The sequence below is a fragment of the Mirounga angustirostris genome, unplaced genomic scaffold (genome assembly GCF_029215605.1).
Source record: "Mirounga angustirostris isolate CCGP_5_RB_7025 unplaced genomic scaffold, mMirAng1.0.hap1 SCAF_4, whole genome shotgun sequence".
NCBI classification, from domain to species: domain Eukaryota; kingdom Metazoa; phylum Chordata; class Mammalia; order Carnivora; family Phocidae; genus Mirounga; species Mirounga angustirostris.
Genome location: NW_026991712.1, coordinates 129,406,973 through 129,430,566, shown reverse-complemented (window position 1 = coordinate 129,430,566; position 23,594 = coordinate 129,406,973). Strand labels below are relative to the sequence as shown.

The window sequence follows — 23,594 nt, the reverse complement described above, 5'->3', positions numbered from 1 at the left end:
ATTAATTAATTAATTAATTAATTAAATTGAAGAAACAAATAAATGGAAAGCTATTCCATGCTCATGAAATGGAATTAACATTGTTAAATTCCCATACTACCCAAAGCAATCTACATATGCAGTGCAATTCCTAGCTAATTTTCAATGGCATTTTTTACATAAATATAACAAAAAATCCTAAATTTGTATAAAACCACAAAAACCCTAAATAGCCAAAGCAATCTTGAGAAAGAACAAAGCTGGAGGCATTATGCTCCTTAATTTAAAACTGCATTACAAAGCTATAGTAATCAAACAGTATGGCATTGGCATAAAAAAATGTAGTTAAATGCAACAGAATAGAGAGACCAGAAATAAACCCACACATAGATGGTCAATTGATTTATAACATAAGAGCCAAGAATATACAACAGGGAAAGGAAAGTTTCCTCAATAAATTGTGTTGGGAAAACTGGACAGCAACATGCAAAAGAATAAAACTGGACCACTATCTTATAGTATACACAAAAATTAACTCAAAATAGATTAAAGACTTGAATTTAAAACCTAAAACTCCTAAAAGAAAACATAGAAGATACACTCTTTACAAGAGCCTTGGTGGTGATTTTTGGTTTTGACACAAAAAGCAAAGGACACAAAAGCAAAAATACATCAGGTAAAAATACATCAAACTAAAGAAAATACAAGCTACTGAATGGAAGAAAATATTTGCAAATCATATATGTAATAAGGGGATAATATCCAAAATATATAAAGAACTCATAAACTCAATACCAAAATAAAATCCAATTAAAAAACAGGCAGTGAATCTGAATAGACATTTCCTAAAGAAGTCATCCAGATGGCCAATATGGTACATGAAGAGATGCTATCAATAATCATCAAAGAAATACAAATCAAACCCACAATGAATCAGAATAGGCTGAATCCAGGAATTTCTGAAATGAGTTTCTTCTTAAGAATTAGCCAGTGTAGACAGCCACAACATTTCACAATAAATTTCAATAAACTGTTTCAAAAAAAAAAAAACACAATGAGATATCACGTCACACCTGCTAGAATGGCCACTGTCCAAAGGGCAGGAAATAACAAGTGTTTGCAAGGATGTGGAGGAAAGGGAACCCTTATGCACTGTTAATGGGAATGTAAATTGGTACAATCACTGTGGAAAACAGTATGGAGGTTCCTCAGAAAAATAAAAATAAAACTACCATATGATACAACAATCTACTTCTCAATATTTATCTGAAGACAAGGAAAATACTGACTCAAAAAAATGTATGTACCCCTCATATTCATTCTAGCATCATTTACAATAGCCAAGACATGTAAGCAGTCTAAGTGTCCACTGACAGATAAATGGATAAAGAAAATGTGGTATATACATAAAATGGAACATTATTCAGCCATAAGAAAGAATGAAATCCTGCTATTTGCAACAACATAGATGGACCCTGAGGGCATTACACCAAGTGAAATAAATCAGACAAAGAAAGACAAATGCTGAATGATCTCACTCATATGTGGAATTCGAAGACAAAAACAAAACAACAAAAAAAATCAAGCTCATAGATACAAACAGATTGGTGATACAGAGAGGCAGGGGTAGGGGTTGGCAAAAGAGGACAAGGAGTCAAACAGTACCAATTTTCAGTTATAAAATAAATAGGTCATGAGGAGGTAATGCACAGCCTGATGCCTTTGGTTAATAATATTGTATTGCATATTTGAGAGTTGCTAGAGAGTACATCTTAAAAGTTCTCATCACATGAAAAATAATTTTTGTAACTACACATGGTGAGGGATGTTAACTAGACTTACTGTGCTGATCATTTCACAATATATACAAATACTAATCATTATGTTGTATATCTGGAGCAAATATGATATTATGTCAATTATACCCCAATTAAAAAGTATAATAAAAATGATGGATATGAAAAAAAGTGTATATAGATATCACTTAATACCAGAAAATCCTTAATATCTTAAACAGTGTAATTAACTATTTAATATAGTCAATAGAATACTATGAAAGCATTAAAACTGATATTGTAGAATAGTTAACAACATGAAAAGCTGTTGATAAATAACTAAGTCATTGTTTTTGTTTAGAAATATTTTTCACTAAAAAAAAATATTTTCACTGAATTGTACAGTTTAAAGGGGTGAGTTTTATGGTACATGAATTAATTTTCAATTAAAAATATTCATTCTTCTGTGGCACACATTAAAGAAGGTAAAAAAAAAAAAAAAGTTAAGTAATGGAGAAAGATATACCGTGCTAACACTAATCAAAAGAAAGCTAGAGAAGCCTTAATAGTTCAGACAGAGCAGATTTCAAAGCAAGGAAAATTATCAGGCATAAAGTGGGGTATTACAAAATGATAAAGAGACAATTCTATAAGAAGACATAACAATCCTTATTGTGCATGTGTCTAAAAACAGCATTAACACCTGAGGCAAAACTGAAAGAAATGAAAAGGAGACATGGATGAATCCACTATTGGATTTAGAAACTTCAACATCCCTCTATCAGAAATAGATAGATCCAGCAGGCAGAAAATCAGTAAGGACATAGTTTAAGTCCACAATACCATTCGTCAACTGGATAATTGACACTACTACTTCATCCAACAACAGAAGATTATACATTCTTCTCAAATTTACATGGAATATTTGCCAAGATAGAACATAATCTCGGCCATAAAACATACCTTAACAAATTTAAAAGAACAGAAAGCATACAATGTCTGTCTCAGAACACAGTGGAATTAAACTAGATATCAATAAAAGAAAGATAGCTGGAAAGTATCAAAATACAGGGAGATTAAACAATGTATTTCTAAATAACATATGGCTCAAAGATAAATTTAAAAATATTTTAAGCTAAATGAAAATGCACCTTATCAAAATTTGTGGGTTGCAGTGAAAGCAGTGCTTAATCTACAGCATTAAATTCACATATTAGAAAAGAAGATATAAAATCAATAATTTAAGTTTCCATCTTGGGAAACTAAATCAAGAAGAGCAAATCAAATCCAAAGTAGGCAGAAGAAAAATAAATCAGTAATAAATATATTTTCAGTAAGTACATTTATAAAAAATTATTATAATCCTTGATTATATTCTCAAATATTTGGGGATGGGAGAATTTTGTCATTATCTCATCCCATAACTCTCTATAAATATCTAGAAATTCTATAAATGTTAACTTTAACCAGATCATATGAAGGGTCTTTTACAATGAAAAACAACCAACTCTTTACTTGTTTTTCAGGTCTTAAGTGAGAGGGGAAAAAAGTGTCTCCAAAAACTCTGTGGTTCCTACAAAATATATTTCTTCCTTATCTGCTAGGTCATTCAGAGTTAATGAAATGCTTAAATACTGAATCTCATCCCCGGTGCCTGCAAACATATTTTTGGTTTCTATTAACTGATCTTTGTTGGTTTTTTAAAAAGATTTTATTTATTTATTTGAGAGAGAGAGACACAGAAAGAGGGGGAACACAAGCAGGGGGAGTGGGAGAGGGAGAAGCAGGCTCCCGCGGAGCAGGGAGCCCTATGCTAGGCTTGATCCCAGGACCCCAGGATCATGACCTGAGCCGAAGGCAGACACTTAAGGACTGAGCCACCCAGGTGCCCCAATCTGTGTTATAGAGTTTAATTTTTAAGCCATTCTCAACTGATATTTTTTAGTTGGTGATATGAATTTTAAAATAATCTTAAAATCAGTCTTTCTCATATTAAAGTAGGATCATTTATATTTGTGTTCTCTATTGCATCAATATTCATTTCCATTGATAGTATTTATTTGCCAACATATAAACAACCTTAATATTAAAAAACATTCTAGGGTAGAACACTATTATATGAGATCAAGTTATTGCTATCCAAAGGAAAGATTAATATATAGTAAGTTATAAGATTAAATGTACTACACTATATTTCCATTTTTTTAAGAACTAGCATTCTACATTCAGAATGCAAGGTATTTTTCAGTTATTCGAACTATTCAATTAAATAGTCTGTTACGTAGCCCAGTTTGAAGATTCTCATGCAATATTTAATTTTATTTCTTATTCTTTATTGCACACCAGTATAACTAGAATAACACAAATTATCAGGCCCCATTAGTCTACCTCTTGAATCTTATCTCTGCAGCTATGGGGCCAGATGATTACACCACCAAGGGAACCTGAAAACCACTGCAATTGGTTTTCAGTATACATACTTAAAAGCCCGTGTACCAAGTACTGCCAATTTTAAATATGACAATGAGGAATCCAGGCACTTTTGTTCCTTTTAGATTTTTGATAATTTTACAATTACTTTGTAAAATACACATATAAATGTGTATATCATCAAGTTCAAATAATAATATAATGTTCAAAAGGCAAATTTAAGTATAGCAACACATTACATAAAGCATCAGGACTCCAACTGCAACTTCAAAGAAGTCCTGTAGTTCAAAAGAAATCAATATCATTGTCAGTAAACCTAGTTTGTATCGACTAAAGTAGTGATTTTAAAATTATAATTTATTTTTAATCACACTATAAAAACCATGTCTTTATAAACTATAATGTACATCAACTATAAGTCTCATCTTTATTCTCAACTTTTTTCATTTAAAAAAATCAGTGGCAAACACATGAAGGGTAACTAAATGAGGTTATAATTAATGAATATCTAAATTAAATATTGAAAAGTAAACGTTCTGTATGTTTAATTCCTTTTCAAATGGATATTTAACAAATATTTTTAAGATATTTTCAAAAAAATGTTTTGCTGTGTCATTGACCTCTGGGCATCACACTCAGTCACTGGAATTTTAGATGATAGGTATACAAATACATTATTATTTTAAGTAAAGAGTATATTAAAATTTAATATTTGGTTTGGTGATCTATGTTATAGTAACTTATTTTGTAAGTATTAGTTATGGCATTATTACGTAGGTTGAATTCTGGACACTAGACTCCAGAATTACCACAAACTTTGCTAAGATTCTGCAAATTAAATAAAATCATGAAAAAAGGGGAAAATAAAGGTTTATTTTTCAAAAATCTAACTGTAGGAAATATAACTAGGAATATTTTATATCTATTGTGGTTGCAAACTACTTTTAGTTTAGAATATCTGCGGTATATTTAAGCCCATCATAAACACTGCAATTATTTTTTTAAGAAATACTTTTTATTTGGTCAAATAATTCATTGAGTCAATACTGTTTTGATGAAGACTTACCATGATTTTACATCACACATAAAATGCACTTTAAAAATTAAGGAGAAGAGTTCTAATAAACAATTAGAATATTATATATCTCCTGGCAAATGAAAATGGAATCTAGTTGGTTTGTAAGTTTAGATAAAAAAACACTGATTCCTTAAAACATTACATTTTGATGGTATAGTCCACATATTTCATATAACATAAAAAGTCATTTGGAACAATGAATCAAAGATGCACTTGTAATCAAGACATCTTAATTTCTGTCCTTTTCATGTATTTGCGTTTTAAAATTTAGAAGGCTGTATATTCCTGTTCAAAAATTTTTAAAAAGCTTTTGTGAAAACACCAGTTTTCAACTTTAATTTTATTCCATGCTTGTCGACTGTAAAACTATAAGCTTGAAAAAACTAAAGGGTGATGAGCCAGAAGATGGATATAAAACAATAAAAGCTAATTTAAAAAATCTAGAAAAATATCTGCATAGAAATCAACACCTCTTAAGAAATCATGTAAGCAAGAAGAGAATGGAATAAAATATTTAAAGTTTTAAATATTAAAGAGAGAAAAAGGAAAACCCACCAACCTAGAATTCTGTACCCTGTGAAATTATCTTTCAAAATGAAGGAGAAACACTTTCATAGACAAACATTGAGGAAATTTGTTGCCAGTAGACCTACCTTACAAGAAATGTTAAAAGAAGTTCTTTAGAGAAAAGGAATATAATATAGTTCAGAAACTCAGATCTATAGAAAGCAAGGAAGATCATTGGGAAAGAAATAGTGTACATAAAATAAAATTTTTTAATTTTTCTTATTCTTAATTGATCTAACACATAAAAGTTTGTCAAAATAGTAATAGCAAATGATATAAGCAATTATCTAAGTTTATGCATATGTCATACATACATGAATGTTTACATGTAAGTGAAATTAAAGCACCAAATACATAAGAGAAAAAAAGAATTAGGTTTATTCTCTAATTATAATTTTATTATAATTATAATAAAATTTTCTAATTTTCTAATTATACTTACACTACCTGGGAAGGGGTAGAGTGTTATTTGAAAATGGAACTGAATTAGTTATAAATGTGTATTGCAAACTTTTGAGCAACCAACTAAAAATGGTAAAATAAGAACCATAACCAATATGCTATGAAAGGAAGGGTGCCTGGGTGGCTCAGTCATTAAGCGTCCACCTTCTGCTCAGGTCATGATCCCAGGGTCCTGGGATCCAGTCCCGCATTGGGCTCCCTGCTTGGCGGGAAGCCTGCTTCTCGCTCTCCCACTCCCCCTGCTTGTGTTCCCTCTCTCTGTGTGTCTTTCTCTGTCAAATAAATAAGTAAAATTTAAAAAAAAAAAAATGCTATGAAAGGAAAGAAAATGGAATTATATACAATGTTCGTTTAAAACCACAAAAGACATAAAAAGAGTGAAAGACAGACAATAAAAACAAAGAATAATGGCAACAAATACAAAACAACAATGGATATCGCAAATATTAATCCAAATATATCAATAATCATTATGAATGTCAAGGTCCAAATGAACCAATTAAGAGAGATTATCAGATGATATTAAAAAAAAATCCAATTAGGGCGCCCAGGTGGCTCAGTTGGTTAAGCGACTGCCTTCGGCTCAGGTCATGATCCTGGAGTCCCGGGATCGAGTCCCGCATCGGGCTCCCTGCTCGGCAGGGAGTCTGCTTCTCCCTCTGACCCTCCTCCCTCTCATGCTCTCTGTCTCTCATTCTCTCTCTTGCAAATAAATAAAAAAATCTTAAAAAAAAAAAAATCCAATTATATGTTGTCCACAAGAAACCCACTTTAAAGGTAAAGACATATAAAGTGATAGAGAAAGATATACCATGCAGACACCAATCAAAAGAAAGCAGGAGTAGCTATATTAACTTTAAACAGAGCAGTCCAAAGCAAGAGAAGTTATCAGGATAAAGAATGGCATAACAGGGACACCTGGTGGCTCAGTTGGTTAAACATCTGCCTTCAGCTCAGGTCCTGATCCCAGGGTCCTGGTATGGAGCCCCACATCAGGCTCCCTGTGCATGAAGGAGCCTGCTTCTCCCTCTCCCACTACCCTCTACTTGGGCTCACTCTTTCTCTTTCTTTCCCTGTCAAAAAAAAAAAAAAAAAAATGGCATTACATAATAAGAATAGGGTCATTTCTCCAAAAAAACATACCAACTGATAAAGTTTATGCACCTAAGGGAAGTGAAGCAAAATTGATAGAATTGCAAGAAACAGATGAATCCACTATCACAGTTGGAGACTTCAACCCCACTATCAGAAAATGAACAGATCTAACAGACAGAAAATCAGTAAGAACATAGTTAAACACAACACCACCATTAATCAACAGGATATAATTGACATCTACAGACTACTTTATCCAACAACCACTGAATGTATATTCATCAAAAGCTCATATAAATATTTACCAAGATAGGCCACATTCTGGGCCTAAAATACAACTTAACAGATTTAAAAGAACAGAAATTATATAACGTCTGCCCTGGATTACAACAGAATTAAACTACACATCAATAACAAAGATAGCTAGAATACCCCCAAATATGTGGATATTAAACAACACATTTCTAAGTAACACATGGGCCAAAGATCTCAAGAGAAATTTAAAAATATTTTAAACTAAGTGAAAATAAAAATACAACTTATCAAAATTTGTGGGATGTAGCAAAAGCAGTGCTTAGAGGGAAATTTACAGCATTGAGTGCATATATTATAAAAGAAGAAAAATCTAAAAGCAATAATCTAAACCTCCACCCTAGGAAACTAGAAAAAAAAAGAGCAAATCAAATCCAAAGTAAGCATAAGTAAAGAAATAATAAAAATTACAGGAGAAATCAATGAAACTGAAAACAGAAAATCAATACAGAAAATCCATAAAACCAAAAGCCGGTTCTTTGGAAAGATCAATATTGATAAACCGCTAGCCAGGCAAAGAAAAGAGAGAGAACACAAATTATTAATATCAGAAATTAAAGAGAGGACAATACTATAGTCCCATGGACTTTAGAAATATAATAAAGAAATACTATGAACAGTTCCATGCACAAAAGTTTGATATCCTAGAGGAAATGGACGAATTCCTTGAAAGACACAATCTGCCAAGATTCACACAAGAACCAATAGACAATCTGAATAGACAGATATTTATAAAGAAATTGAGTCAATAACTAATAACCTTTCAAAATAGAAAGCACCAGACCCATATGAGTTCACTGAGGAATGCTACCAAAACTTACAGGAGAAATTATACCAATTCCCTACAATCCCTTTCAGGGGATTTGCTTTGTAGAAGCAAAACCTAACTCATTCTATGAGGCCAGCTTTATCCTAACACTATGGCCAAAGACATTACAAGAAAGGAAAAGAACAGACCAATGTTTCTCCTGAAAACAGATGCAAAAATCCTGAAAAAAAAATTTAGTAAATTGAATCCAACAATGGATAAAAAGAATCTACCAAGTGGGATTTTTCCCAGGTATGCAAGTCTGGTTCAACATTCACAAACCAATTAGTGTAATCCATCACATTAACAGGCTAAAAAAAAGAAAAATCACATGATCATTTCAACAGATACAGAAAATTCATTTGATCAAATCCAACTCTATTCATGACAAAAATTCTCAGTAATCTACGAATAGAGAACTTCAACTTGATAAAAGTATCTATAAAAATATGATCTCACTGATATGAGGAATTCTTAATCGCAGGAAACAAACTGAGTGTTGTTGGAGTGGGGGTTGGGGTGGGAGGGATGGGGGGACTGGGTGATAGACACTGGGGAGGGTATGTGCTCTGGTAAGCGCTGTGAATTGTGCAAGACTGTTGAATCTCAGATCTGTACCTCTGAAACAAATAATGCAATATATGTTAAGGAAAAAAAAAAGAAGAAGAAGAAGAAGAAGGTAGCGGGAGGGGAAGAATGAAGCGGGGGAAATAGGAGGGGTAGACGAACCATGAGAGACGATGGACTCTGAAAAACAAACAGGGTTCTAGAGGGGAGGGGGGTGGGAGGATGGGTTAGCCTGGTGGTGGGTATTGAGGAGGGCACATTCTGCATGGAGCACTGGGTGTTATGCACAAACAATGAATCATGGAACACTTCATCTAAAACTAATGTTGTAATGTATGGGGATTAACATAAGAATAAAAAAATGGAAAAAAAATATGCTTATAATAAAAAAAAAAAAAATTCTGTAGCTAACATCACACTTAATGGTAAGAAATTAGAAGCTTCCCCACTAAGATCAGGTCCAACGCAAGGATGACCCAGCTCATCACTGCTTTTTAACATCCTACTGAAAGTCTTAGCTATTTCAATAAAACAGGGCAAGGAAATTTAAAAATATATACAGATTGGGAAGGAGGAAATAAAACTGTGTTTGTTCACAGATGGCATGATCATCTACATAGAAAATCCAAAAGAGGGCACCTGAGTGGCTCAGTCGGTTAAGCATCTGCCTTAGGCTCAGGTCATGATCTCAGGATCCTAGTATCAAAGCCCAGCTCCCTACTCAGGGGAGAGTCGGCTTCTCCCTCTTCCTCTGTCCCTACCCCACCCCACTCATGCTCATTCTCTCTCTCACTTTCTCCTCAAATAAATAAATGAAATATTTAAAAAAAGAAAATCCAAAAGAATCAATAAAAAACAAAACAAACAAAAAACCCCCACTAAACCCTGGAACAAATAAGTGATTATAACAGGTTGCAGACACAAGGTTCATACACAAAAGCCAAACATTTTCCTATATACCAGCAATGAACAAGCTAAAAACACAATAGTGTTTACATTAGCACCTCCCAAAATGAAATATTTAGGTATAAATGTAACAAAATATGTACAAGATCTATAGAAGGAAAACAACAAACCGCTGATGAGCAAAATCAAAGAACTAAATAAATGGAGAGAGACTTCATGTGCATTGATAGCCTGGATAGGAAGACTCAGTATCAAGATGTCAGTTCCTCCAAACTTGCTCTATAATAAATTCAGTGCAATCTCATTCAAAATCTCAGCAAATTATTTTATCACTATCAACAAATTGATTTTAAAGTTGATAAAAGAGGAAAAAACCCACAATATCTAACACACTATTGAAGAAGAACAAAGTTGGAGGCATGAAACTACCAGACTTTTAGACTTACTATAAAGCTATAGTTGTCAAGACTGTGTAGCATTATCAAAACAACAGACAGATCACTGGAACAGGATAGAGTCCATAAATAGAAATATAGTCAACTGATCTTTGACAAAGAACACAATAAAATACTTTCAACAAATGGTGCTGAAAAAATTGGACATCCACAGGCAAAAACAAACAAAAAAAACATGAATCTAGACATACACTTTACACCTTCAGAAAAATTAATTCAAAGTGGATCAATGATCCAAATTAAAACACAAAACTTTAAAACTCCTAGAAGAAAATCTAGGTGACCTTAGGTATAATAACAAAAAAGTCATAACCCATGAAAGAAATATTTTATAACCTATACTTCATTAAAATTAAAGACATATAATTTGCAAAAGTAATGTCAAATGAATGAGAAAACAAGCCACAGACTCGGAGAAAATATTTACAAAAGACAAATCTGAAAAAAGACTTTTATCCAAAATATACAAAGAACACTTAAAACTATGGAACAATATGGAAATGAACAACCAGATTAAAACATGGGCCAAAGACCTTAACAGAAACTTCACCAAAGAAGACATAAAGGTGGCATATTAAAACAACAATCAGGTATCATTACACACCTATTAGAATGACCAAAATCCTGAACATGGACACTACCAACTGTGGCAAGGACGAGGAACAAAAGAAACTATCATTCGTTGCTGGTAGGAATGCAAAATAGTACAGCAAGTTTGGAAGATGGTTTGGCTGTATCTTATAAAACTAAATATACCTTATCATCAGATCCAGTAATTGCACTTGTTGGTATTTATCCAAAGGAGTTGAATACTTATTTCTACAGAAAAACCTGCACATGGATGTTCATAACAACTTTACTCATAATTGTCAAAATTTGGGAGCACCCAAGATGTCCTTCAGTAGGTGACTGGATAAAGTGTGGCATATTCAGACAATGGACTATTACTCCACTAAAAAGAAATAGGTTATCAAGCTATGAAAAGACATGGTATACTTTAAATGCATATTACTAAGTCAAAGAGACCAATCTGAAAAGGCTACATAGTGAAGGATTCTAACTATATGACATAATAGAAAAAACAGAAATACGGAGATAGTAAAAAGATTAGTGGTTGCAGAGTTCATGGGGTGAATGAACAGGCAGAACACAGAAAATTTTTAGGCAGTGAAATTCTCAATATTATTAACAAGTGATACATGTCATCTTACTTTGTCCAAACTCATTGAATATACAACACCAAGAATGAAATGTAAGGTAAACTATGGACTTTGGGTGATTATGAAGTGTCAATGTAGGTTCATCAACCATAACCAGTGTACCACTTTGGCAGGGGATATTGATGAGGTAGGCTATACATATGTGGGTATATGTGGGGATATACTGGAAATCTCTGTACTTTCTTCTAATTTTGCTGTGACCCTAAAACTACTCTAAATAATAAAGTCTTAAAAAATACTAAGGGAGGACATCAAATAGAAGTTAGAGGGAAAAAGTTGTCCTTAGCTCTCCAGAAGGGTGAGAAGAGTGAGGGTTCCTTCAACAAGGAAAAAAAAATATATTAAAGAAATAAGCTGAGAACAAGCTAGTTGAATAAACAAATTCAAATGAAGGGAACAATAAAAAGATGTTTTTGCTTACACTACATGTCAGAAAGAGTAGGAGGAGGAACAGTAGTTGAACAGAGAGAGAAAGCAAAAGAAATGGAAAAGATCAGAGCCCTAGCACCATGAGCATCATAATCCATGCTCTAGGACCCTCTTCATTTGGCTTCATTGTCTTCCTGTGAAGAAGGAAAAAAAAATGTTTGGAAACAAATTTAATGTGCTTCTCTACAACTTCCACACAACAGTCATGGTTATATCCATAGTAATAAAAGCAACCTGTCATTAACTATAAACAAACACACGCATCTTATTGGGGTAGTGGTTGAACAACTCAATAAACTTACTAAAAATCATTAAATTGTTCACTTACAACAGGTTAAGTTAATTGTATATAAATTACGCCTCTGTAAAGTTCTTTTAAAAATCTATCTCACTCTTCTTTATGGAACTTCTTCAGATACTCTCTACTCTCCACCCACAGAAAAAAAAGCCCAAATGCCTCTACAGAATATCATTTTTCAATTTATTATAGTTCAGTTTGTCTGATGTTCCTTTTGAAATGTGGAATCCATGATTAAATACATCATTTCCATCATGTTTTACTTATACAGAATTAATGATTTTACTACTTAGCTGTGTTGGTATATTTTATTCTGGTTACTGTAGCTTATAACTATTCAGCAAATGATTATATTAAACATAAACTTAAATCCCTAGACTTTTTTACCCCCTACAATCAACTTCCAAGGAAATTTACTTCCACTCACATAGTATTCAATATTTTTTCATTTTTACTTAAAAATTAATATTAATGAACATTTGAGAAGAACAGAAAAGAGGGAAGAACAAAAACCATAGCTGATAATGTGGTATATTTACTTCCAGCACATTTTATATGAATAATCATATCAGAAAAAAATAATATCAATTTCTATGGCAATCCTTCCCAGGTCCAAGAAATGCTGTATTTAATACTCTATATAATAGAGTCTATTACATCACTCTGTTTTAGTCCCTTCACTGTTCTTATCACTATCCAAAACTTTATTTGGTCACTTTTTCATTGCTTACCTTGTTAGTATGCACAATTTTTGAGCTTATAAGCTTTATTAACCTTTCTTCCCCTAGGATCTCATCTAGTTTTGTAGTTTAAAATTAACCCCATCTAACCCCTAGCCATAACTCTAAACCTAAAGTTATCCCTCTGGAGAGGTCTCTGAACCACAGCATAGTAGGCACATACACTTGCACCGTCCCTAACCCCAACCCTAACCCTAACCATTATTCTGGTCCTAAACCAAATCCTAATCCTAGATCTGAGGGGGTGGGGAAGATTTTGTACACACAATGGAATATTACCCAGCCATAAAAAAAGAATGAAATGGTGTGGAGAGAGCTAGAGTATAATGCTAAGCGAAATAAGGCAGTCAGAGAATGACAACTATCATATGACTTCACTCATACGTAGAATTTAAGAAACAAAACAAATGAGCAAATTGGGGGGGTTGGGGAGGAACAGAGAGGCAAACCAAGAAACAGACTTTTAGCTATAGAGAACACACTGATGGTTACCAGAGGGGAGGTGGGTGGGGGATGGGCTAAATAGGTGGTGGGGATTAAGGAGTGCACTTGTTATGAGCACCAGGTATTCTACGAAGTGTTGAATCACTACATTTATGTACACCAGAATCTAATATTACACTATATGATAACCAACTGGAATTAAAATAAAAACTTTCAAAAATAAAATAAAATAAAATAAAAATAACTCCATCTGTATGCTGAGGATTCCTAAAGTTATCTCTCTAGCCCAGATCTCACTCATGAACTCTGGACTCATATGTATAATGCCTACAGACACATACACACACACAAACTTCCATTACATTTGTAGTGCATACACACACATCTGTATACATCCATATATTCCACATGTCCCAAACCAAAATTGTGGACTCTCTCTACTACCAACATTCCCCATCCATTGCCTTTCCCATCTCAATTGATGGCCATTCTATCCTTCAGGGGGTCAATCTTGATTTCTCTCATTCTCTAACATTCCATAGTCATACCATTAGCAAAATTGTATTGACTGTGCCTTTAAAAGTATGTCCAGAATCTAGTCAATTTCTCAGCATCCCGACTGTTACTATCATGGCCAAGTCTCCACCAACTCTATCCTTGCCCCACCCTCCACTACAGTCTACTTGCACATTTCTGAGCGATCTTTTTAGACACAAGGCAAGTCACATCAAAACTCTGCAATGGCTTTGTTTCACTTAGGACAAAAAGCCAAAATCCCTTCTTTAGCCTTTGTCACCTCTCTGACCTGTATTGCTCACTCCCTTTTGCTCTCACCTCACTCAAGCTTTCTGTATCTTCTAAGTGTTCTTAATGTTTTGTTTTTAACAACAACAAAAAACTTTTAAATGATGAAACTATGAAAAACTAATCTCCCTTTTTACCCAAATGATTTCTCTTTAAATACAGAATTAAATGCAGAGCCAAGTCTTTAGTAAAAAAACAAACAAACAAAAATAATAAGTTCATGGGAAGAACTTGCATTTTAGAGCCCTGAATGCCTGCCTATGGCTCTGATGAAGAGTTTGATGAAGACAGGTACCTAAAATAAATCAAAATGCACGGTGTGGTAGATGATTTGTGGGTTTGGGATTGAAAAATAGTGCTTAAGTCTTCTCTACTACTGATTGTGAGACCTTCACTAAGTCATTATTCTGATTCAGAACATATGTAAAGATGAACAGATTAATCTGTAAAACTCATTATAAACTTGTGCTTTACAAGAGAAATACTCATAGATACCTACCAAAAATACACCTAATAGGTCTGACCTATTCCCAGTAATGTTATTTAAAGTGTTTGATCAGTCTGCACATATAAAAGAATGCCAGTGAATAAACCCAATACCACAAATGTTAAGGGACTAGTCACAGACTGAATTATATACAATTTACAAAATCCTCTGAAGTGAACTCAAAACTGAGGGGTGGAGAGGCTCACTTACTAAGAACTGCAAGGGCAAAGAAGCCACAAACCTAAGGTTCCTGAAGAGAATACAGATTTTGAATGTTCAGACTATATATCTGGACCTAGGCTTGGAGCAGATGTCTTCAGGGGACGACCCTGGGGGAGGAATTAACTGGCAAGAGGTCTTTGGGAACTGCTCCTGGCTGAAACAAACCGCGAGTTAGAAAGGACGAACCACCTTTCGAGAGAAAGCTGGAAGCTAAGTTGTAGTTTCGTCTTCTTAGCGGGTCAGTTCTAGCAATTTTATCGCCGAACCCGAACCACTCACCGGGTCAACGGGTCTACAAGGCCTTGCGTTAGGAACAAACGGCCCACACCCGGCACAGTCCGACAAATCGCTAGCTGTTCATCTGCTCCGGAGTCGGTTGCTAGGGAAACGAGGCCAGACTCCGGACTCAGTTCCGCAAGGTTTTCTCCCGGCAGGCCGGAGCTTCGGGGGCGTGGTTACGTGGGTGACGCACGTAAAGGGAGGGACAGAGGCGAAACAGGACCCAGGAACGGGTTACATTCGGGGGCGCATGCGTGCTGTGCTCGGCGGCGGATACGTGGAAGGCCTGTTGCTGGTTTGGGGGACGGTGTTGCTATGGCTGCTGCAGTTGCACCCTTAGGCGTAGCTCTGCGAGAAGCCACCCAGCGAAAATTGCGGAGGTTTTCAGAGCTGAGAGGTAGCAAAAAGGGCACCCCAGCTATCCCCGGCAGTGGACAGGGACGGTGCTTTGCGTTCCGGGAAATTTGCTGGACTGTCCCTTCCTGTCTGCTTCTCACCTTCGGGTTTAGGACACAGGCCCTGCCGTAGTTAATACTCCTCTTGATTTTTTTTTGTTGTTGTTCTGTCACTGTCCTTCTTTACGTTATGTTGTTACTTTATTTCTTTGACTTTATTCCTAGTAACATATATATGTTTAAAATAAGAGAGAAGGAAATAATAATTATTATAAGAGGGAAGGAAGAAGGAAAAAAGTATTAATCTGACTAGTGAAGCTATAAATCCAAGTTAAGCATTTGGTTAGCTCATTAACAATAGTTATTTAAAATTAATCTAAATGATCTAAGTGCTTTGACCAATACATACCTGATTTTAGCCTTCTACAATCCCCTTACTACTTCACCAATTTGTTCCATACTGTGAATGCAGACTGAGTAAAAAACAAGACATGAAGGAATTATAGGTTAAAATTTAAAAGGGGTAGTTTGTATCAAAAAAAAAATTAAAGACTGCCATTTGTCATTCCTTGTACAATTATCTAATAAAATTAGTCATATTTTTGATGAAGTTACTGCATTAAAAATACAGGAAATAATACTTGGAAGACAGTAAGATGTTCAGGACTATTAGATTTTGACAAATCCTGTTTGTTAATTAATAAGAATCCTTATTCATCTTGTTTACCAATAAAGAAGAGTTTTCAACGTCTACCAAAAACTCAGTCTGGTTTTTTTGTTGGTGGTGTTTTGTTTGTTTGTTTTAATGAGTTCATCAAGGAGTTGGGACCTTTTCTGTTACCCAGAATTTTAGATCATACTTCAAAGCCTTTGTAAACTTGCATGGCTCATCTTTTTTTTTTTTTTTTTTTTTTTTTTTGAGTTCAGCTTGTCTTTATTTTTTTTTTAATTTTATTATGTTATGTTAATCCCCATACATTACATCATTAGTTTTTGATGTAGTGTTCCATAATTCATTGTTTGCATATAACACCCAGTGCTCCCGTAATTCATTGTTTGCTTATAATACCCAGTGCTCCGTTCAATATGTGCCCTCTTTAATACCCATCACCAGGCTAACCCATGCATGGCTTATCTTAAGGTAATAAAAAATAAAGTACCTAAATTGAAAAAACAGCAACATTGTAGGAATGGATCTTTGGGTTGAATTGAACTTAGCCAACAAACACTAAGTGGGTCCTGATATATAAAAATTGATTTTCACAGCTGAAGATTCATACTCTTTTTGTCTCTTGTTATTTAAGAATCAAGGTAAATTTTAACAAGGCAAAAGTACTTCTCTTAAGAAACGTAACAACTTTCAGAATATGTGAATAAATGAACTGTAAACCATAAAAGGAACAAGTAATCTAAAAGAGGAAAAAATGCAAAATTTGTGAACAATCTTCAATAGAACTAGTTTGAATTATACTAGCTAGGCACTAATTATCCCCTAATTCTGAGAAGATAGATTTAGGAAGATAATCTTTTTTTTTTTTTTTTCTTTCCAAATAGGTAAACCTGTAACAGCTAGAGAGTTCTGATACTTATTTCCCTGCTTTTTTCCGTAGGCAAACCTGTGGCAGCTGGAGAATTCTGGGACATTGTTGCAATAACAGCAGCTGATGAAAAACAGGAACTTGCTTATAAGCAACAGCTGTCAGAAAAGCTGAAAAAAAAGGAGCTACCCCTTGGAGTTCAATATCATGTTTTTGTTGATCCTGCTGGAGCCAAAATTGGTACTCTCTATATGGTCAGATTTAAATCATAGGTTCTGGCATAACGATCACTGAAGAAAAGCTTTCCTATGGCTCACAATTTATGAGCTCTGTATCTTTCTTTCGATAGTCTTTCCAAACTTTAAAAATTTAATGTAAATTTACAATTTCTTTAAGAACGATAAAAGGCATAACATTCTGTTCTTACACATTGTGCTTACCATGAAAAACTTGCAGAATGTTATTTAAAATAATTTTATTAATTTTAACAAATTTACTTAGATGGTGAATATTCTTTTGGACTTCATCGGTAGGGCTCTTAAGGACCCTCCCAGCTCCATAGTTCAAATTTACACGAAGATTGCAAATCAGCAAAAAAAAAAAAAAAAAAAAATACATACACACACACACACATAAACTTGGCTTCTTGGAACCACAATGCAGAAGACAAAAGAGCACAATCTAATGGCCTGAGTATCATAGATATGTACTTTAAAAACCCAGTTTAAGTCAACTTTGCCTTTGACCTTCCATTGCAAATAAAAATACATGCTATTTTTCTGGGGGCCACATTCTATGTGATACTTAAAGCTGAAGCCCCTTGATACCATACAGGGTATCTATATCTGACATTGGCATTGATCTAATTAACCTGTGTTTTAATCCTCATAATGGTACAGTCAGTACTTTTATGATTCCTATCATATAGATGAGAATCTGAGGCACAGAGAGTTAAATAACTTGCCCAAGGTAACTGGTAAGTGTAGTTATATTTAAGATCTTTTTAAATCTAACTCAAATATTTGGTTTTGTCATGTGAGAGAATTATTTTAATGGGTTTTTCAGTTTGTAATTCCAAATGAATGTGTATACGTACTGTCTTCTTGTGTTGCAAATTGTCTAATTTATCACTTCTTTATTATTATTTTCAGGAAATTATAATGCTCATCATTGATTACCAAGTGCTGATCTCTGGGTTTCATTGCTAATTGTTTATTTATTTAAATGCTATGGAACGTGTGTTTAATGTGATTCTTTTGCCCATACCTTTGCCCTCTGCCTAGTTAATTGTAGCCAAAGGCCCTGTCTTCAAAGTTAATAACACCTAATTTTACCGTAATTACCAATTTTCAGTAGGTTTCTATGAAATTAATTGTGTTTTTTAACTTTTATTTTTAAGGAAATGGAGGATCCACACTTTGTGCCCTTCGATGTTTAGAAAAGCTATATGGAGATAAATGGAATTCTTTTACCATCCTATTAATTCATTCTGGTAAAGTTATACATTTTCTTTTCACTAATTTACATTTTACCTTTGATACCTTAGGGACTTTTTTCTACCTTGCAAATACTTCCTTCTCCTTTTTTTAATTTTTGTCTTTGAAGTTACTCTGCTTTGAAAACAAATATTTCATGCTTTTCTTGATATTTGAAAGTTGTAAGCAGCATGTTTTTTCACAAATGTATCTTTAAAATTATAGATCACATACATCATCAACTTTTCATGGATATTGTTTTTAGTATGTATATAGAAAATTATTTTCCTAAAATAGAACTCATCAAAATAATGAATATTTCTTGATAATGCTTGAAAAGGGATTATTATTGTAGGGGAGAGGCTGACTTAGCACTGGGATTCCCAGACTTTTGCCAAAAACCTTCTACCATGAATTTTTATTTGATTATTAGTGACAAAAGTTTACAATCCTTAAAAGAGTTTAAAAACAAAAGAAAGGGTGGTGACAAAACATGGAGAGAACGAGAAAGTATGTAAGAGGGAAAATTAGAGGAGGACATTTTAAAGCAGAAAAGTGGGAAAGAAATAATCTCAGAATGAAGGGTAGTTTTCTTAATTCAGTAAACGTAGTTGGATGAAAATTTGGGTTATATGCAAACCTCTGTTATTTTTCTGTATGTACTGGAGCTGATAAAAATGTTATTATGGACTGGCACTAGTTCAGGGACAGGTGTTTTAGAGCCACTCATCTACATGGCTTCCAAGGCACTTTTTATTTCTTATGATTTATATACAGAACAATGATTCTTTATAAAGACGGTATCAAGTAAAGCATCCAAGTTCTGATTTTAAGACTAACTCTAAAAAAGTAGAAAAATTCAAATTTATAGCTCATTCCAAAACCAATATTATTTATTACCAATTTAGTAAAAACTAAGTTAGACACTACGAAAATACATAGTTAAAAAAAGGTAATTCTTACAATGCTACACTTAAGTGTTGGCTAGTCTTTGAAAAAGGAAAAAAGTAGAAAGTACTAGCTCTCATTTGTTGAACAACATACTGTGTACAGGTGCTTTACATAAAACACAATAAAGCAAGTATTCTACATTTGCTAATTTGGAGTAAATCCAAAGATAAACAACTGAAAAGTGGTGAACCAGAGTTTGAACCTGTTTTTGTCTGACTCTTTCTACTATCTAATGCTGCTTTTCAATATAATTAGTTACATAAAAATGATATAAACTATTTTTTTTTAAAGATTTTATTTATTTGAGAGAGAGAATGAGATAGAGAGAGAGAGCATGAGAGGGGGGAGGGTCAGAGGGAGAAGCAGACTCCCTGCTGAGCAGGGAGCCCGATGCGGGACTCGATCCAGGGACTCCAGGATCATGACCTGAGCCGAAGGCAGTCGCTTAACCAACTGAGCCACCCAGGCGCCCAATGATGTAAACTATTTAATGTACTTAAGAGAACATGCTTTTCAAGGAATTTTTAAAAAGTCTTAAGACTCAGAGGGAAAAAGCCTGTTTAAATTAAAAACAAGTATAAATTTTAAAACGCTTTTTAGTAAATGCACCGTTACTTCCTTTGAGTGTATGTAATAATTTGAGGAAAAACACTGCATCTGGAAATTACTGTTTAATAATTATATTTTGGAATTGGTATTTTAGTTTTTTGTGACTTTTTTCCTTACTATGAAGTGGATTCTTAATGTAGGATTTAAAACATTGTTGCAATTTCCATTTATTGTTTAAAATATAGATATAAGATCATTTTTTAGCCCGTGGTTCTTTTTACTGGTTGTACAATTGATTCAAAACAATTCACAGCCTCTAAAATATAATAGAATTCTTTCCTAATCTAACGTTGCATTATATCAAATCACTACAGGAGAATTGCTCTTGAATTTGTAACCTGGAATTTACTATTTTTTCCTGAGTTTTACAGTACTGTATTATATATATTAAATATCTTTAGAGATATTTTGCATTGTGACTGATGCCCCTGGGTTTTTAAAATCTTAGAGACTTATAAACATTTTAAAACAGTTATTTTGTTTAATTTTATATAGGTGGTTACAGCCAACGCCTTCCAAATGCAAGTGCTCTGGGCAAAATTTTCACTGCATTACCTTTTGGTAACCCCATTTATCAGATGTTGGAATTAAAACTAGCCATGTACATTGATTTCCCCTCACATATGAATCCTGGGATTCTGGTTACCTGTGCAGATGATATTGAACTTTATAGTATTGGAGAATGTGAGTTTATTAGATTTGACAAACCTGGCTTTACTGCTTTAGCTCATCCTTCGAGTTTGACTGTTGGTACCACACATGGAGTATTTGTCTTAGAACCTTTTAATGGTTTAGAATATAGAGACCTTGAATACAGGTCTTGCCATCGTTTCCTTCATAAGCCCAGCATAGAAAAGATGCATCAATTTGATGCTGTATATAGACCTGGAAATATTTCTCAACAGGACTTTGCTAGGGGTGACACTCCCTGTCTTAAGTTAGACTCTGAGTATGTCTACACAGACAGCTTGTTTTATATGGATCATAAGTCAGCAAAAAAGTTACTTGCTTTTTTTGAGAAAATAGGCACATTGAACTGTGAAATAGATGCCTATGGAGACTTTCTGCAAGCTTTGGGACCTGGAGCAACTGTGGAGTACACCAGAAACACATCAAATGTCACTAAAGAAGAGGCAGACTTGATAGACATTAGGCAGAGAATATTTCATCTTCTTAAAGGAACCTCATTAAATGTTGTTGTTCTTAATAACTCCAAATTTTATCACATTGGAACAACTGAAGAATATTTGTTTCATTTTACTTCAGATAGCAGTTTGAAGTCAGAGCTTGGCTTACAGTCCATAGCTTTTAGCATCTTTTCTGCAGTACCAGAATGCTCTGGTAATACATCCTGTATCATTCAAAGTATACTGGATTCAAGATGTTCTGTGGCAACTGGCTCAGTTGTGGAGTATTCCAGATTGGGGCCCGATGTTTCAGTTGGGGAAAACTGCATTATTAGTGGTTGTCATATCATAGCAACAGCTGTCCTGCCTGCATATTCTTTTGTGTGTTCCTTAAGCTTGAAGATGAATGGACTCTTAAAGTATTCAACTATGGCATTTGGAGTGCAAGACAACTTGAAAAAGAACGTTAAAACATTGTCAGATATAAAGTTACTTCAATTCTTTGGAGTCTGTTTCCTGTCATGCTTAGATATTTGGAATCTGCAAGTTACAGAGGAACTGTTCTCTGGAAACAAGACATGTTTGAGTTTGTGGAATGCTCGTATTTTCCCAGTTTGTTCTTCTTTGAGTGATTCAGTTACAATATCCCTAAAAATGTTAAATGCTATACAGAACAAATCAGCATTCAGCCTGAATAACTATAAACTGTTGTCCATTGAAGAAATGCTTGTCTACAAAGATGTAGAAGACATGATAACTTACAGGGAGCAAATTTTTCTAGAAATTACTTTAAATGCAAAACAGTCTGATTTAGAGACATCTTAAATATCCTACACCTTGCCATTCTTGATTGAGCAAGACTACAAAAAGAAGAATTTCTATAGATTTTTATTTGTTTCTTTGAAGTGAATCAATGAAAATTATGTTAACATAATTGTTGTAGCATAATATTAATAACACAAAAATACAAATCATCCATTTTGGTGAAAGAATATTTCAAGGCTGTGAGCTCAGAAAAGGGATTTTTTTTGATGTTTAGCACTATTTTAATTTTCTTTTTTATTAAAGATGGATTTGTGGAGCACTGCTGTGTTCATATAGTACTATAGTAGTTTTTTTTTTTTTTTTAAGATTTTATTTATTTGACAAAGAGAGACACAGCGAGAGAGGGAACACAAGCAGGGGGAGTGGGAGAGGGAGAAGCAGGCTTCCCGCGGAGCAGGGAGCCCGATGCGGGGCTCGATCCCAGGACCCTGGGACCATGACCTGAGCCGAAGGCAGACGCTTAACGACTGAGCCACCCAGGCGCCCCAGTACTGTAGTAGTTTTGAATAATTTTCTAAACATACCTTTAGAGTTTTTCCATCTTCTTTTTGGGCTTTGGTTTCAGTACTATTCTAAGTGTTTATTGGCAGTTCTCTCTTTGAGCATAGTAGTCCTATTCTGATGAACTGATAAAAACAGCATACTACGGGCGCCTGGGTGGCTCAGATGGTTAAGTGTCTGCCTTCGGCTCAGTCATGATCCCAGGGTCCTGGGATCTAGTCCCGCATCGGGCTCTCTGCTCCTTGGGAGCCTGCTTCTCCCTCTGCCTCTCTCTCTCTCTGTCTCTCATGAATAAATAAATAAAATCTTAAAAAAAAAAAAAAATCAGCATACTACAAGGTCTTCAGAGCACTGTAAGAATACTGTAGAAATACTTTTTTGGAAAGAAATCCATCTCTCACAAATTCTGATAAAATCAATTCCTAAAATACTGTGATTATCTAATTAATAAATAATTAGATGCAAATAGCTCTGAAATTGATGATAAAAATCTGTCTCATTTATTGGTCTTACCAAAATAAAACTCAAAGTGTATATGTGTTATTTTACCTTATAAACTTGGACATATGTTTCTATATCTTTTTTAAGATTTTATTTATTTATTTGACAGGGAGAGAGACAGCAAGAGAGGGAACACAAGCAGGGGGAGTGGGAGAGGGAAAAGCAGGCTTCCCGCTGAGCAGGGAGCCCCAATGCGGGGCTCAATCCCAGGATCCTGGGATCATGACCTGAGCCAAGGCAGATGCTTAACAACTGAGCCACCTGGGCACCCCCATGTGTTCCTATATCTTAAAATTTTTCCCTAAAGTTCCGTCC

At 34.2% G+C, this 23,594-nt stretch overlaps 2 protein-coding genes across 3 annotated transcripts in view; one reads left to right on the top strand and one right to left on the bottom strand.

Annotated features, from left to right (window-relative positions):
- LRRIQ3 (leucine rich repeats and IQ motif containing 3) overlaps positions 1 to 15,520 on the bottom strand; it is a 192,351-nt gene extending 176,831 nt beyond the window's left edge. Inside the window, exon 1 of the mRNA XM_064588976.1 lies at positions 15,358 to 15,520. The gene's annotated coding sequence lies outside the window, so the exon portion shown is untranslated. The remainder of the gene's footprint in view (positions 1 to 15,357) is intronic.
- Positions 15,521 to 15,594: 74 nt separating this feature from the next.
- On the top strand, positions 15,595 to 22,638 carry FPGT (fucose-1-phosphate guanylyltransferase). 2 transcript variants are annotated; one of them, XM_045897411.3, is made up of 4 exons: positions 15,595 to 15,754; positions 17,363 to 17,530; positions 18,690 to 18,782; positions 21,638 to 22,151. In XM_045897411.3, exons 1-4 carry the CDS (start codon positions 15,673 to 15,675, stop codon positions 21,802 to 21,804), a joined length of 510 nt encoding a protein of 169 aa, XP_045753367.1. In that variant the 5' UTR covers positions 15,595 to 15,672; the 3' UTR covers positions 21,805 to 22,151. The 2 variants fall into 2 exon arrangements, with proteins under 2 accessions (XP_045753367.1, XP_045753366.1); XM_045897410.3 differs by having other exon boundaries at positions 15,596 to 15,754; positions 20,821 to 22,638.
- Positions 22,639 to 23,594: the final 956 nt, after the last annotated feature.